Source organism: Musa acuminata, chromosome BXJ1-1 (genome assembly GCF_036884655.1).
Source record: "Musa acuminata AAA Group cultivar baxijiao chromosome BXJ1-1, Cavendish_Baxijiao_AAA, whole genome shotgun sequence".
Taxonomy (NCBI): domain Eukaryota; kingdom Viridiplantae; phylum Streptophyta; class Magnoliopsida; order Zingiberales; family Musaceae; genus Musa; species Musa acuminata.
The window spans coordinates 5027903-5042308 of NC_088327.1; the positions used below are offsets into that span (position 1 = coordinate 5027903).

At 38.6% G+C, this 14406-nt stretch overlaps 3 protein-coding genes across 3 annotated transcripts; 1 reads left to right on the forward strand and 2 right to left on the reverse strand.

Moving 5' to 3' along the window:
- The first annotated feature begins 289 nt into the window (after positions 1-289).
- LOC135620334 (anaphase-promoting complex subunit 13-like) lies at positions 290-8779 on the forward strand. The gene is made up of 5 exons (XM_065123263.1): positions 290-450; positions 581-634; positions 2603-7458; positions 8118-8185; positions 8358-8779. The coding sequence occupies exons 1-3, from the start codon at positions 369-371 to the stop codon at positions 2662-2664; spliced, it is 198 nt and encodes a 65-aa protein (XP_064979335.1). The 5' UTR covers positions 290-368; the 3' UTR covers positions 2665-7458; positions 8118-8185; positions 8358-8779.
- LOC135620296 (uncharacterized protein C24B11.05-like) lies at positions 5079-6176 on the reverse strand. The gene is made up of 5 exons (XM_065123172.1): positions 6075-6176; positions 5867-5992; positions 5543-5785; positions 5399-5464; positions 5079-5260 (listed from the first exon to the last, which is right to left on the reverse strand). The coding sequence occupies exons 1-5, from the start codon at positions 6165-6167 to the stop codon at positions 5108-5110; spliced, it is 681 nt and encodes a 226-aa protein (XP_064979244.1). The 5' UTR covers positions 6168-6176; the 3' UTR covers positions 5079-5107.
- A 395-nt stretch (positions 8780-9174) lies between the features above and the next one.
- On the reverse strand, positions 9175-11408 carry LOC103987243 (S-adenosylmethionine synthase 1). Its single transcript, XM_009405492.3, has 2 exons — positions 11274-11408; positions 9175-10620 (listed from the first exon to the last, which is right to left on the reverse strand). The coding sequence occupies exon 2, from the start codon at positions 10608-10610 to the stop codon at positions 9420-9422; it is 1191 nt and encodes a 396-aa protein (XP_009403767.1). The 5' UTR covers positions 10611-10620; positions 11274-11408; the 3' UTR covers positions 9175-9419.
- Between the last annotated feature and the right edge of the window lie 2998 nt (positions 11409-14406).

Here is a 14406-nt window from a genome sequence, read left to right on the forward strand (position 1 = left end):
GTGCATGCATTAATTAATATAATAAGATACCAAATGTAGCCTATCAAACTCCATTTTGCATTGATTATTAGATAATTTTTTATTTTAATAAAAAATATAAAATTATATAATACATATCCTTGCAAAGTCACTCATTTTCATATTTAACTTTCCAATTTATCTTAAACCGGTCTAATAATATAAATGTCTAAATAATTCCTACCCGTTTCGGATGGGATATAGTAAAGGTCCGTTTTAAAGGAGTCGGATCGGGTAGACTCGTCAATCCCAAAAAACCCGATCCGCTGGTATCCCCTGAACTCGAACTGTTCTAAATAGAAGGCGGAAGAAAGGAGGGCGGCGGCGGAGAGTGGAAGAAGGCCAAGGAGATGGCAGAGCAGCAGCTTAGCATGGGCATTCTCATCGACATTGTGGACGAGGAGTGGATGCGTGACACTCTCCCCGACGATGGTATCACCTCTCGCTCTATTCACCCCGCTTTTCCTTTTTCTCTTCGTTTAATTCTACTTGAATCGATCGATCTATCCCGTTGCCGATCGTTTCTTGTACTGACGTTTCTTTTGTTTGTTTGCGTTTTCAGATATCCCGCTGCCGCCTGTAATGGTCGCCAAGACCGACGACGCTGAAGAAGCGCGTAAGCGAACCCTAAACTACTCCCCTTTTTCGTATAGCGGAAGATGCCGTTCTGAGTATCCGATTGAACCCTAGTTGGATTCTGCTCTGATCCAATTATTTACCCGCATTAATATTTGCTTTGGTCTTTCCCAATTCATGGCTAATACCTCATGTTAGTTGTAGAAGGTAATTTTAGTTAGATCTAAGGTGTTCTGTGATTGTTAACTCAAACCTGCAGTTGGTAAATAATTGTCAATAGCTACTCCCGATATTTACTATGGTGCCAAAAGGATAATATTCATTAAGAAGTCAAGTTTGATAAATCCTTTTTGGAAATTGATTATATAGTTGACACATCTTGCAATAATACTTAGTGGTAGAGTTCTCATGGTGGATAGTTGGTCATATGCTTGGCGGAACAAATCCAAAGTGGACCACTAGTACAGATCATCAATTACTTCATTAGAGAATCAAGTAATTATCATAACAAAAGGTGCAAAAAGTGGACAAACTAATACAGATCATCAATTACTTCATTAGAAAATCAAGTAATTTATCATAACAGAAGTTACAATCTCCATGTTCACTAACATGCTTAATATCAAAATGTCTTATTCTTTAACGAATAATCTTAACTAGAGTAGTGTCAGGGCCATACAATGGCAGAACCTAAGGTTAGGGTTTAACCATTTAAGATTTTAGCATTTTTTTGGAAAAATAAAATTGATGATACTAAAATGGTTTTGAAGCAGTTGTTACAAACTTGCTGTAGTGAGTCTTGGAACCGTCCCCTCTCCCAGATCAAGCGGGATGTTGCTTGAACTACATTCCTACTTATTGTCATGAACAGTAATTTCACAACACTTGGATTTCCTGAGCTTGTCTCGATACCACCCAGGCGGTTGCAACCACCTCTCGTGCGATTGGGTGGTTGTAGAAATCACTTGTGGGATGAGAGAGGTTGCAACCTCCCATGCGACCCATGTGATGTGGGAAGTTTCAACATCCTGTTGCGCGACCCTGATTTCTCCTATCATAAGAGAGGAGAGAAAGTGTTGTGTTTCTCCTTGTATTAAGGAGAAGATTGTACTTGTATTTGTTTATAGTGAATTCCTTCTAGCTTGCCCGTGGATGTTTCCCTCAAGTAATTGAGGGTCTTACCATGTTAAATTCCAGTTGTTTTTTTTATCTTTGGCTTTATTGTTTTAGCAAGAACCTGTTGCTTGCATCCAGATTTTGGTTCTCTCTTTCTAATACTATTATATACATATGGTAGCGGTTAACACTTTAAAGAACTATAGTATAGTGACCACCTTCTAGAACAACTATTTTTATTAAAACTGCATAGATGTACAAAAATAATAATGATTTTAAATCAAAATTAAGTTTGAATATATGTGTTACAATTTTGAACCAACAAGAAAAGAATTAGAATTATTGTGAATAAGTTCTAGAATGTAAAATCTTCGGCTATATTGAATCTATATTTTGAATGACAAAAGGAGATTGAAGAAAATATTGTTAACATGCAAGGTGTGTATGCGATGTTGCATGACATTGGCTATTGATGATGCAAATCTCCGGTACTATAATATGGGGTGTACACCCCAAATCATGATTTGTTACACCCAAAGAATATTATAGTACAACCTGATTTCTTGGATGATTCAGGGTGTACAGAAAATTTCCAAGAGGAGACGCCCGTTTTTAAAGTTGCGATAAAAAAATCATGATTTGAGGTGTACATAAGTTCCTTAAGAATTATTTGAACAGTTAGATTACTTTGGTGCTTGAATTACATCGAGAGCCAATTTCATCCAATATGCTAGAATATTCTATTCTGCCTGGTGAGGTGAGCATGAACATAATAATGTTTTTTCTTAATTTTGTGCTTTTGGAGATTGATTGTTTTCTTATATTGGTTAAATGCCAAAGTGACCTACTCGCAATAGCTAGTTATTTATTTATTTTGTTTCTAACCATCCAGATCAGGAAAGTCAACCAGTTGAAAGAGATGTTTGGCGCGACCTTGCCCTGGAAAATGTGTAAGCACTTCATGTGGGACAAGGTATGGCCAGTCACCAAGCTTGGTGCCTTGAAGCTGCTCGATGATAGTTGACCTGTTTAAAATTTCAAGTTTCTATGTCTGTGTTGTATTTGTGGAAACAGTTGATGCTAGCTGGATCATGTTCCATGTTATCTCTAGATTTGTACGATTTTCTTTGCATGTACTTGATATATAGAAATCTGGTATTGGACTTTGTATAATGTTCAATGGCATAACAATTATCTGTTCTTGTTAATTATTTTATTAAATACTTCTACGTTAGCAATATGAATGACTCAGCAACATATAGTCATCAATAACATAATATGTTATAGGTAAGAACCATAATGGAGTAGCAGACTCGATGCTCGGAGGCCTGACATGAGCAATAGGTTTAAATGAATTCAAGACGAAAGATAGCTTTTTCTAGGTTCTTCTAAAGTTGAAAGAGCACGTATGAACAGATGAAAAAGGCACATCATTGTTCATTGTTATATTCCTTCCGGTGCCAGAACATAATTGCAATAAGCTTAGATCATTGTTTTAGGAATCTACTTAATAGAATATGTTATGATGCATCGTGCCATCACCTATCCACAATTTTGTTTCTATTCTTGTTAAGTGAGAGTTTCTGTTTCCTTTTTGAGAATATTTATTTGCTTATGATGCATGCTCTCCTGATTCTTTGCTTGCATCGACCGGGCAACATGTATGTTCTAAGAATTCTGCCAGTAAGAGTGACGATCTGTTAGACCTCCAGAAATGTTGGTTCTTTCTTCGGCATCCATTAAGAAAAGAAGAAACCGTAGCTATTGACCATAGAGTTAGATTATTGCCTCCAGGTTTGTTTCTTCAATAGTAAAATTGGATGTGTTCTTTGTCATTACTCTGATATTTCCTGTCTTGGTTAATCAGTTCATGGAAGTTCTTCGTTTATTGTAGGCAATATCAGAGCTGCTACATGATATGATAACATAATGCAACTTCTTGAGCATGTGATTTTTCGGGCATTTAGATTTTTTTTCTTTTACGGTTTAATGTTATCTACTATTGTGTACATTGGATTGGGACCATTTCATCTGTCATTGATTAATGCTCTGCTGTTTTCTATGAATCACCCTGACAGGATGTCTCTTGATGATTTCAGTAATTCATCTGAAACAATTAAGACTATTTGCTACTCATCTGTGTAGAAAAGCTTAGTAGGTTGCATCTCCCAACTCAATTTCTTGTTGCTATTGCATATAGAAAAGCATCGAGTGATGAAACCTTTATATGATGATGTTCTTCTCTTTTTCTTTAAGTTTATGGTGTATATGTTGTTCCATCTAAAGTAGATCAACCCACGGTTAGATAATTTTGAAGATCCACTAAGGATTGCTTTAGTGAAGAATTATATCATAAGGTGCTCGAATCCATTTACCTTTTGTAAAAAATAAATAAATTTTTTATGATTAATGTACATTTACAACTTGATTAATTGTTTCACTTGTGTGTCCCTTGAATCATGCATTAATCTTCTATCATAACAATATTAGCCAATTAGGCCTTAATATTTTTTGACCATCCGAGTCTCATAGGCATCAATGCAAGTTAATGAAGAGACTTGCAGGTAGGGCAATGTGATTGGTTGCTATCATTTTGGTTGATTAATTGTTTTGGTTTTTGCAAGCATTACTACATGAACTGCATGGAGAACATGTAAGAAACCTGTTTGAGAATCCAAATCCAAATTCGATTATGTATTCGGATATCTATGAAGCAATTATGGTATAAATGCATGCATTATGATTATAATTTTTTTCTAAAAGAATATTATTATCTATAATTTACTAATGTAAGAGCCTATCCTTACCTAACAATTTAAATTTTTATAACATGTAATATTTACAACATCCAATTAAGATGCCCATCATAATAATACTAAGTAGTTTTTGAGTTTAAATCTTGTTTTTGCCTTTTTCTATTCATTAGAGTAGTTTGTGAGTTTGTATTTACCTCTCTCTCTCTTCATTAGGTTTTTAATTAATATTTAAGTAAGATCTTCCTAGCATTAAATTTTATATATCAAGCTGAGTCCAACTTGTATGGGAGAGGAGAGATTAGAACTTAATATACATTGTGCTTGCCAAACATTTTAATTTTTAATATCATTGGTCGTCCAATCAAAATCTTTATTTGTTGTACAACATGGATGGTTTCTGAAGAATCATCTAAAATTAGTTATCAATAATCTTAATCAGTAGTGAGGGTGGGTTTTGACACCAGGATAAGATTGTTCATGAGAGCCTTAAGAAAAGTAAGAGAAGTTTACACTCTGGTCTCCCAAAATGGACCAAGAGCATATAAAGCAACCACAATGCTTATAACCCAAGTACAATGTTATATATCCATACTTGTCATATATGTTGAATGGCTGTCCGTTGATTCCTCCAATGATGATGCTCATGCAAGGACTGTGGTTTCTTCCACTGCGGTGGCCGCAATAACTGGTTTCGTCTGCTTTCCATCCTGCCATATCTCAGGCAATGCTTCTTTTATGTTGTAAATGCTCTCCAGTGCAAGATCAGCCCCTGGTACCGGCACTGACCTCCCAACCTGAACAATCGCCCAACAGTGACATGATTCTTGTGAATCCTGTGGATCTTTAGATATATGCTTGCTTTGTTTGCTTTAGGAGAAGAAGCTGCATGATCCTTAAAAACTCTGGAGAAAGAGGGGGGGGTATTGACTTACAAGGACAGTATGAAGACCTGCTGCCTTTCCTGCTGCAATGTTTTTTGCGCTGTCGTCAAAGAATATCTGCATGCCGGAGACTATCAATCAGTTCATGTCCGATTGTGAATGGATATCGGAAGTGATCTGTAAATTGTGGCCTACTGTTTTCTTGGGATCGATGTTTGCGATCCTCATGGCGGTTTCGATGGCTTCCAAAGATGGCTTGCAGAGTATTCTTCCCTCGCAATTGGCCCTATCAGTGTTTGATACATTGTCTCTGAGAGTAGTAGTGACCTTTTCAGTTGGATTCAGTGTCTCGAAGCATATGATTCCTTCAAAGCAGTTTTCCAGGCCCAGCCTGCTTAGAACTCTTGCAGCATGAGCTTTGTCTGCATTTGTGAAGATCTGAGAAAAAGATGGCAGTTAATCACATCAAAGAGGAGTAAATTACCAGAATTCTTGTTCGAGTTCGCAGTTCTCGCTTACCATCTTTCTCTGTGGCATTGAAAGAAGCAGATTCCTCAACAAAGGATCAGGTTTCAGTGTATGGTATGGCAATTTTCCATGAACATATGCATGGAACTCATCGTTGTCGAATTTGTAACCCAGTGCCTGTCAACAAAAAGAGGAACAAAGAAGTTTCAGTGGATCACGGCTAATTTGACATGCTTCTTGATCAAGTAGAAGTTCACACCTTAAGACCAGCTATTGTTGTCCCATACTCTTTGTACAATTCCAGGGACATTTCTGGGATTTGGCTTTCTTCTATTTGGAGATGGTGCAGCATGTAATCTGTGGTTCAACACAATTCAACCCTGAGATCAGTGTGATAACTCATTGCCTGGCTATATATTTATCTCGAAAGACCAGGATAATTCATTTCAGATAAATGGAAGTAATCAGAAGAGACTGGATTTATGGAATCAGATGTAATGCTGCTACAGCTAAATTTTACCTTCAATGTTCTTGCCACAAGCGACACAGATGCCTGAACTAAAAGGATATAAGGTATCATCCAAATCTGAAAATTAGTGAATAGGTATGTAAGGATTCATTAAAGATCAGATCAAATATAACTGTCTGAAGTCTGAACTCACCAAAGAGCAGACACTCGTACTTGGATTCACTTACAGCAGCTTCCATTCTCAAATTTTGTTCCCTCAAAGACTGAAACATAAGCACAATAATCATTAGAGAGCCCCTGAAGAATCAGAAAGACCATCATGCTTCACTCAAGATAGGGGAATGAGATCAACAGATCAAATGCAACATGAAAAGCTGAAACAAAAATGAGAGAAGAAAAAGAGAGAAGTTAGAGAGAAGCATCAACAATACCACCTTCACAGGAAGACCCTAATTGAAGAAACAAAGAGTACGCCAGTATGGATGATTAGAGTGATTTCTCATGAGGATCGATTTATACTAATTAAGGAATCAAGATTGTTGGGTATGGGGGATGACACTTGCAATTATTCCAGTGGGATATGGTAAGAAAGCGTATATTACTTTTATACATTGAATAAAGCAGTGAATCTACTTTTGTGCTTTCCTAAACAGATCCAAGCGTTTACTCATACAGACTGAAGCCAAGTGTGGGAAAGAATACCCTCAAGGAATTCACTGCTACAGAGTCGATTTGTCCATACGATTTGAATAAAAATAAATATAGAAAGTTGACTTGACTTGAACGGTCATGGAGGAACCTTTATATATGTTCAATGCAAGCCTTCCATTTACTTGGCATATCCAGGTTCTACCTCTCTTCTCTGTTCTTTGCTATATGGCCACTGACTGCTAAATTCCAACTTGTATCTAGCATCAACTTCTGGAATCGGGGAGGAGCAGTTTGCTAGGATTCTATAGAATTTAGTGAAGGATGAGAGGTTTATTCTACTTGTGCCTTCTTCTTCTTCTTCTTTCAGTGGCATGCTCTGATAGGACACATGCAGTGTGGACAACTAGATATTGTGGAACGAATTGGAGAAAAGGCAGAAAAGAAGGTTGGTCTGAGTTAGATAAGCATGGAAAGGAGGATGATCTAATACAACGCAACCAGCCTTTAATTAGCGGATCATGAGGTGCCTGTCACAACTTGATCTTTTCTTTTTTGAATTCTTGTTTTTATCTTTTTCCTGCATATCATACCAATATTATTATTTTTTCCAATAGAATGTTCATACATTCAAAACGACAAAAGTACCCTTAATCACTCCTTTCTTTTTTTTGTTTCCTTCTTTCCCTTTTTTAAAACTCATGAACCAGTTTTTCTGGAATGTGGTGGTGTAATAGAGTTTCTTTTGTGCTTAAAGAAAAAAGAACTCATTCAATGAACCTGTTTGACCAATGCAAAATCTAAAATAAATAATATTAACATCCATCCATTTATATTAATAAAAATATAAAATAATTATAGAAAATAAAACTTAGATCGGTCTTCAGTTTAAAATTCTAATTTTCTTACCCCGTCTACACTGGAAAGCAAAGAAATGTTATTCAACGCAAAGATGTAGAAGCTCGTTCTTTGCATGTGTCAAAAGATTAGTTTAGTTATCTGAGTCTGGAGAGGCCTATCATCAGAGCAAATAATCTACCTGTCTGAGTCACTTCCAATCCTCATCTAAGCATTTTTTTTAGGTAATTAAGCATAATAAATTATTTTGTGCTTATATTTTGTTGAGAACTGACTGTTATCTTTCCTATGTATATTTGCATAAATGAATTTCAAAACGTGGATAAGGTTGAAGATCCTAATAGACTGTCTGAGCAATTGGAGGAGCTCAGTCAGAAGACGAGGGGATGTAAGCTGTAGGTGTCAATCCACATTCCTTTCTGGCAATTTTGAGCATATCTGACAAAGAAATTTGTGCATATCTTTCTTAGAATCAATTAATGATGAGTTGAAATTCAATTGCCCAAGTTGGATATGACTCGGAGCCAATCGAGATCTCATTTCATGTCTATCTCTTGTTGGTATCAGGAACAACCAAATTCAGGAGATGTCGAATCCTACAAAACTACGTCGGGGGTGTATTAGGTAAAATTTCTTTGATGCTTGAGTTAGTTTGGGAGTTAGGTGTCGATGAGGAGCCGAGAATGGTAAAGCCGAAGGCACTAATTGAATGAGACAATCTCGCACTTGAGAAACCTTTTGTAGTGTGACTTAGGATCATTATACTGATAGACGTGTATTGATGTCGGGGATTGTTTCATGTATTCCCCAACCCAAGTGAAATTGTGTTAAATCGAATCTAGAGAATATGTAACGGGTCAGTAACATTTGGAGAGTGTCATCATGTCAGCCACACATGATGGAAGTGAACATAACATTGAGATATTAGTTATTTGATACTAAGATGTCGGCCATATAATACTGAAGTATTGGTCACATTATTATTTTTCTATCGTCTCTTAGTTCTGATGCAAATGGATGATGGTATTTCTGTTTATCAGATCCTATTCTAAATCTCCGATGTAATGCTTTGGGCGACTGGTCGAGGCAATGAGACAATTGAGAGATAATAAACAAGTAGATGTTGCTCATATTTAATACTTTAGTAGATTACTTCGTGAATGATTACAGCTTGTTGAAAGCTAATGTGATGAACATTGGGAAGATGTATTTGACTGGTACGTAATAAATAGTTTCAGAATTAATTTGTATAAGGATTATTCAGTTCGTTTAGTCTTCTTTTTCTCTTGATTTAAACTCATAATTGGCACAGGAATTAGCAAAATTTTATGAGCATAGAAGAGAAAAAAGAATGCTTATCCTTCCTGGAAATAATGCATTGAGATAAACTGCAAGATCCATAAGCATCATTTCTCAACTTAATAGAGTACAATATCAATGCCCCCAACACCTCTAGAAAGAGTAACGCACACTTCCTGTTCTTTCATCAAACCAACGACAAGAGCACATCAAGAACAGGAGACAGGCAAAATAACATGGAACGATTGGAATCAGAACTACCAAAAAGATTGGGAGTTCTACAACAGCTAATAAGAACGATGTAGATGTAAAGACATGCATGGTAGGTTTTTAGGCAGCAGGCTTCTCCCATTTAAGAGGCTTGACCACCTCCCAGGTGAAGTCGGGGTCGTCCCTTCCAAAGTGTCCGTAAGCTGCAGTCTTGAGGTACCTGCCATTGCCTCCCCTCTTCAAGTCGAGGTTGATGGTGATCATCCCCGGCCTGAAGTCAAAGTTCTCCTTCACAATCTTCAGGATCTCCTTGTCCGGGATATTGCCGGTGCCGTAGGTGTCCACGAACACCGACAGAGGCTCAGGCACACCGATTGCGTACGACACCTGCACAATGCAGCGGCGAGCGAGGCCACTGGCGACAATGCTCTTCGCCGCCTGTCGGACTATATAGGCGCCGCTGCGGTCGACCTTGGTGGGATCTTTGCCTGAGAAGGCGCCACCACCGTGAGCTCCCCAGCCACCGTACGTGTCGATGATGATCTTGCGGCCGGTGAGCCCAGCATCTCCGTGGGGACCGCCGATGACGAAGCGCCCGGACGGGTTAAGGTGGAAGATGGTCTTCTCGTCCAGGTACTTTTCGGGGATGACAGGCTTGATGACATGTTCCTTGAGGTCGGCAGCAATCTCGTCGTTGGTGACGGTCTCGTCGTGCTGGGTGGAGATCAGCACGGTGTGGACGCGGATGGGCACCATGGCGCCGTGGTCATTCTGGTACTCCACCGTGACCTGGGTCTTCCCGTCGGGCCTCAGCCAAGGGCAGGTGCCGTTCTTGCGGACCTCCGTGAGGCGGGCACCGAGCTTGGTGGCAAGGACGTGGCTGAGGGGCATAAACTCGGGGGTCTCGTCGGTTGCGTACCCGAACATGTGGCCCTGGTCACCGGCACCGATCTCCTCAGGGCGTTTGGTGAAATGCCCATGGACGCCCTGCGCGATGTCAGGAGACTGCTGCTCGATGTTGACGAGCACCTTGCAGTGATCGGCGTCCAGGCCAACATCATCGGACACGAATCCGATCGAGCGGCACGTTTCGCGAACGATCTTTTCATAGTCGATGTTGCCCTTGGTCGTGATCTCCCCAAACACCATGACCATGTTGGTCTTGGTGCAGGTCTCACACGCAACCTTGCTGTCAGCGTCTTGCGCGAGGCAGGCATCAAGAATAGCATCGGAGATCTGGTCGCAGAGCTTGTCAGGGTGCCCCTCGTTCACGGATTCAGAGGTGAAAAGGAAGGTATCGTTGCTGGCCATCTCGTTCAATCTGGAAAATAGCGAGGATAGTATCAAATCACATGATAATGATCTAAGAAGTAATTTAATGTCATGCTCTTGTATATTCCCATGTGCATCGCATCGATCTTAAAGTAAATCTTATGATTTCATTAAGAAATCCTCTAAATCAAGCAAGAAAGTTGGATCTGATCTTAGTGTAAGCCACTATTTCATCAATAAATCCTCTCAATCAAGCAAGAAACTTAGATCTGATCTTAGTGTAAGCCACTATTGCAACGAGAATGACCAAGTTGGGTTTCGACGCATGAAAATGAATTAGAAACTCAAGAATCCCAGGGTCCCGAGTAGATCCAGCTAAAAGCAAATCAAAACCATAGCATCTCCATGCTTCCTAGCAGATCTCTGCCGCAATGCTCAACGAAACCTAAAACAGAGCGGGCGTGGTGGATTCTTCTCAAAAAAAAGAAGAGATCTAAAACCCGAAAGAACAACTAGAGAGAGCAAATCTGCGCTTATCAAGAGGAGCCAGCCATCCCTCTCCAGATCAAAGATCCAAAGAACAACACCACAAGAAACAAGAGAAGAGCATCGAAACTAAACGAACTAACGAAGAAAAGAACAAAGCAGCTGGAGATCTAAAGGCGACCGAAACAGACTAGGAGGAGAAGCAGAAGTCCTCACCTTTGGACGCGGATTGCAAGCTGTAGTCCCTCGAGCAACCCCTTTCACGGCCTCTTCCTCTCCGATCGACCCCGATATTTATAGACGAATAAATACTTCTTCGCAAACCCTATAGGATCCTCCTCTGGTTTGTACCCGGTGGTTGAATCGCGTTATGATCATGGGGCCCGCTATAAAACCGGTAGGGCGCTGCTGGAGTCTGTGATTATACGTATCTTTTCCAAAAGTTTTTAAGACTCGACTCCTCTCACTTACACAAAATGTAATTGGCAACAACGTGGACTCACGTGCGGGCCCCATAAGATCCACTTTGCTTCTGGCGATCACAAGACAGGCAGGTGAGGCGAGGAAACCGAAAACGGGTAACAGGAGTTTCTCAGATCCAGATCTGATGGCCGGAGGAACCTTTTTCCACCGCGCCATCGCAGCCGTCGGATCAGTTCGGATCCTGCTGTTGAGTTTGGTTGGAGTCGGCAAGGAACAGAGCCCCGCAGCTGGGGCCCACGGATTCGGTGACCAACCGCGCAGGGCCCCACTGGGTCCGTCACAACAATTTTTTAATAAGGAGATTTTTTTGGGGCGATTTTCCGGAAGAAAAAAAAAAACTCCTTTTTTGGTTTTTCAGTACCCCAATTTTTATTTATTTTAATGATACCTCTTATTTTCTTTGATATCATAAAAGTTCCTCATCATAACTTCTTGCTCCGTCTCGTCATCTTGTGTTGCCCCTCACCCACGAAGATCTCGTCATAAACCCCATAAGACCCGTCATCATCATCGTCCTTGTTCTCGTTCCTTTGTTTTCGTCATGCCGTTATCACCCCTCACTCTCCAATACTTCAACACGCTACTTTTGTGTTGTACCATCGCTTCCGTCACATAGGGCTTTCTTTCTTTCCTCCTGGACATGTCCCACTATATTATGCATCGCCTATACCTCCTTTTTAAATTGTTTTACTTTCCTAATCAAACAGTGATAATGAAAAAAAATGTTTGAGAAAAAGTAACAAAGAGTAAAAGATAATGAACAAAAGGGCGAAAACGTCAGGGTTGATGACTACGAGAGGGCTCGAGCATCGACGAAAACGTAAGGCGATGACAAGACTTACATGATTAAAAGAAATAAGAACATCATTTAAAAAATTAAAAATAAAATATCTTTGGTTCGAAATTGAATATGTCGGGATTGGTTAAAGTAAAAATTGAAGCATTTTAGTATTAGTTTTCAAGAATCCACGTATATCCAATCCAATTAAATTTGATCATTTGTGAAATATATATATATATATATATATATATATATATATATTTAAATGTCAGATTCCAACAAATAATGCTTGAAAAAAGGTCAACAGGACATCCAATGAGACGACTCCCCACAAGAAGATGGTGGTGAGCCACTACTTGGTGGGGCCGTTTGTTCCGGATTCACCATGGCGGTGGTAGGTGAAGGTTAGGTGTGTCTGTGTGTGTGTGTGTGTGTGTGTGAGACTTATGGTTTTCAACCTGTTGACATCACGATGCGTATACATACACGTCCACTCTTCCAAGCCACCATCTGTGACGTCCGCACCCTCTTGGCTCATTCACTAGCATGCATTACACATGTTAGATCTGTTTTGATTTTGGCTGTAATCCCAAAAGAATGATACAATCATATTGATAATTTTTGGAGAATGATATCGATAAATTTTAGACTAATCACCTGCTCTAACATCATGCTAAAATTATAAATTAGATTCAAAGAATTTATAATCTCTAATATATAATTCTAGAATATTGAATGTACCATATCCACTTACCAAAAGTTAATATTCCCAAATCTCATTTAATTAATTAAATTAGCATAGATTTTAATGAAACATCGTAAGATCATGGGATCATATCCCACATTCTCTGTCTATCCTTTTAGGAAAAAGAGTGCAATTAGGAGAAACGAGCCACTAATTAGATGTGTGACTAAGAACTTTTTGAAGTGCGGTAGTTGGTTGCCTACTTGGGGATTGAGTAGTTGGGGATCGCCAAATTGATGTGACTTTGGAGGTTTTTGATCTAATTTAGGGCCATATCATATTTGTTTAATTGGGTGGGGTTTGATCAAGTCATGTTAAATTCATAATTTTCTAATTGTACATATAATTGGACCAAATTGGATGAACTATTGGTGTCAAGGGTCAATTAATTAATTCATAAGGATTATTTAAATTTTATTTAAAATAATTATATGATATATTAAATATTAATTATAAATTGATATTTATTAGAGGAAGAATCAGTGGCATTATAGTTAATCCGACATGATTTGAATCCGTATACACAGGACGAATGAGGATATTATCGAGATATCTCTTGAGCACCTCTTGGTTTGAGTTCAAAGAACTTATGACTCAAAGGGCGACTTGTGTAAAGACCATCGCTCCAATAGTAAGTTACTCCGAAATCATGGATGGGAATAATAAAAGATATTCAACCTCAATTATCGTGTCAAAAATAACTTTTTATACCAGATAAAATGTGAGGGGATATGCTATATAATATTTCTCAAGGGATAATCTATAATTATCTTTCTTTTGGATTATTGTCTATGTAGATAACGAAGAGAGACAACTTGTAATCGTCCACTTACATTCATGTGGGTGGATAAAAGAGATAGGTTTTGTTTTATGCGTTGACTAAATTGTTATGTCTATAGTTAGATATCGGACGATGAATGATCGATGATATTTCTCATATCAATATTATAAAAATATGATAAAAAATAAAGAAAAGACCGATAGAGATAGATTTATGCAACTTCATGTTAATGTTTAGTTCATACATAAAATTTGTCTTGTTTCAGGAAAATATTAGTATAAATCGTGGCAATAGAATGTCCAAATCATATGTTTATGTTTTGACCGTAGAAGGTTCAATAAATTGCCTTCTCCTCGAAAAAAAGAAAAATAAAAAGAAAAAAATTTGAATAGCAAACAATTACGTAATCCTCGAAAAAATTAAGAGCGTGTTTCCTTTTTATTCATATTTCCTCCTCCCCACTCCTTCCGCACTTCTTCTCGTCATTCGTGTCTTCTTCTTGATAAGGTATATTTTGGGTCCAAGACACGTCACAATCGATGTCACGTCGTGCTACAGT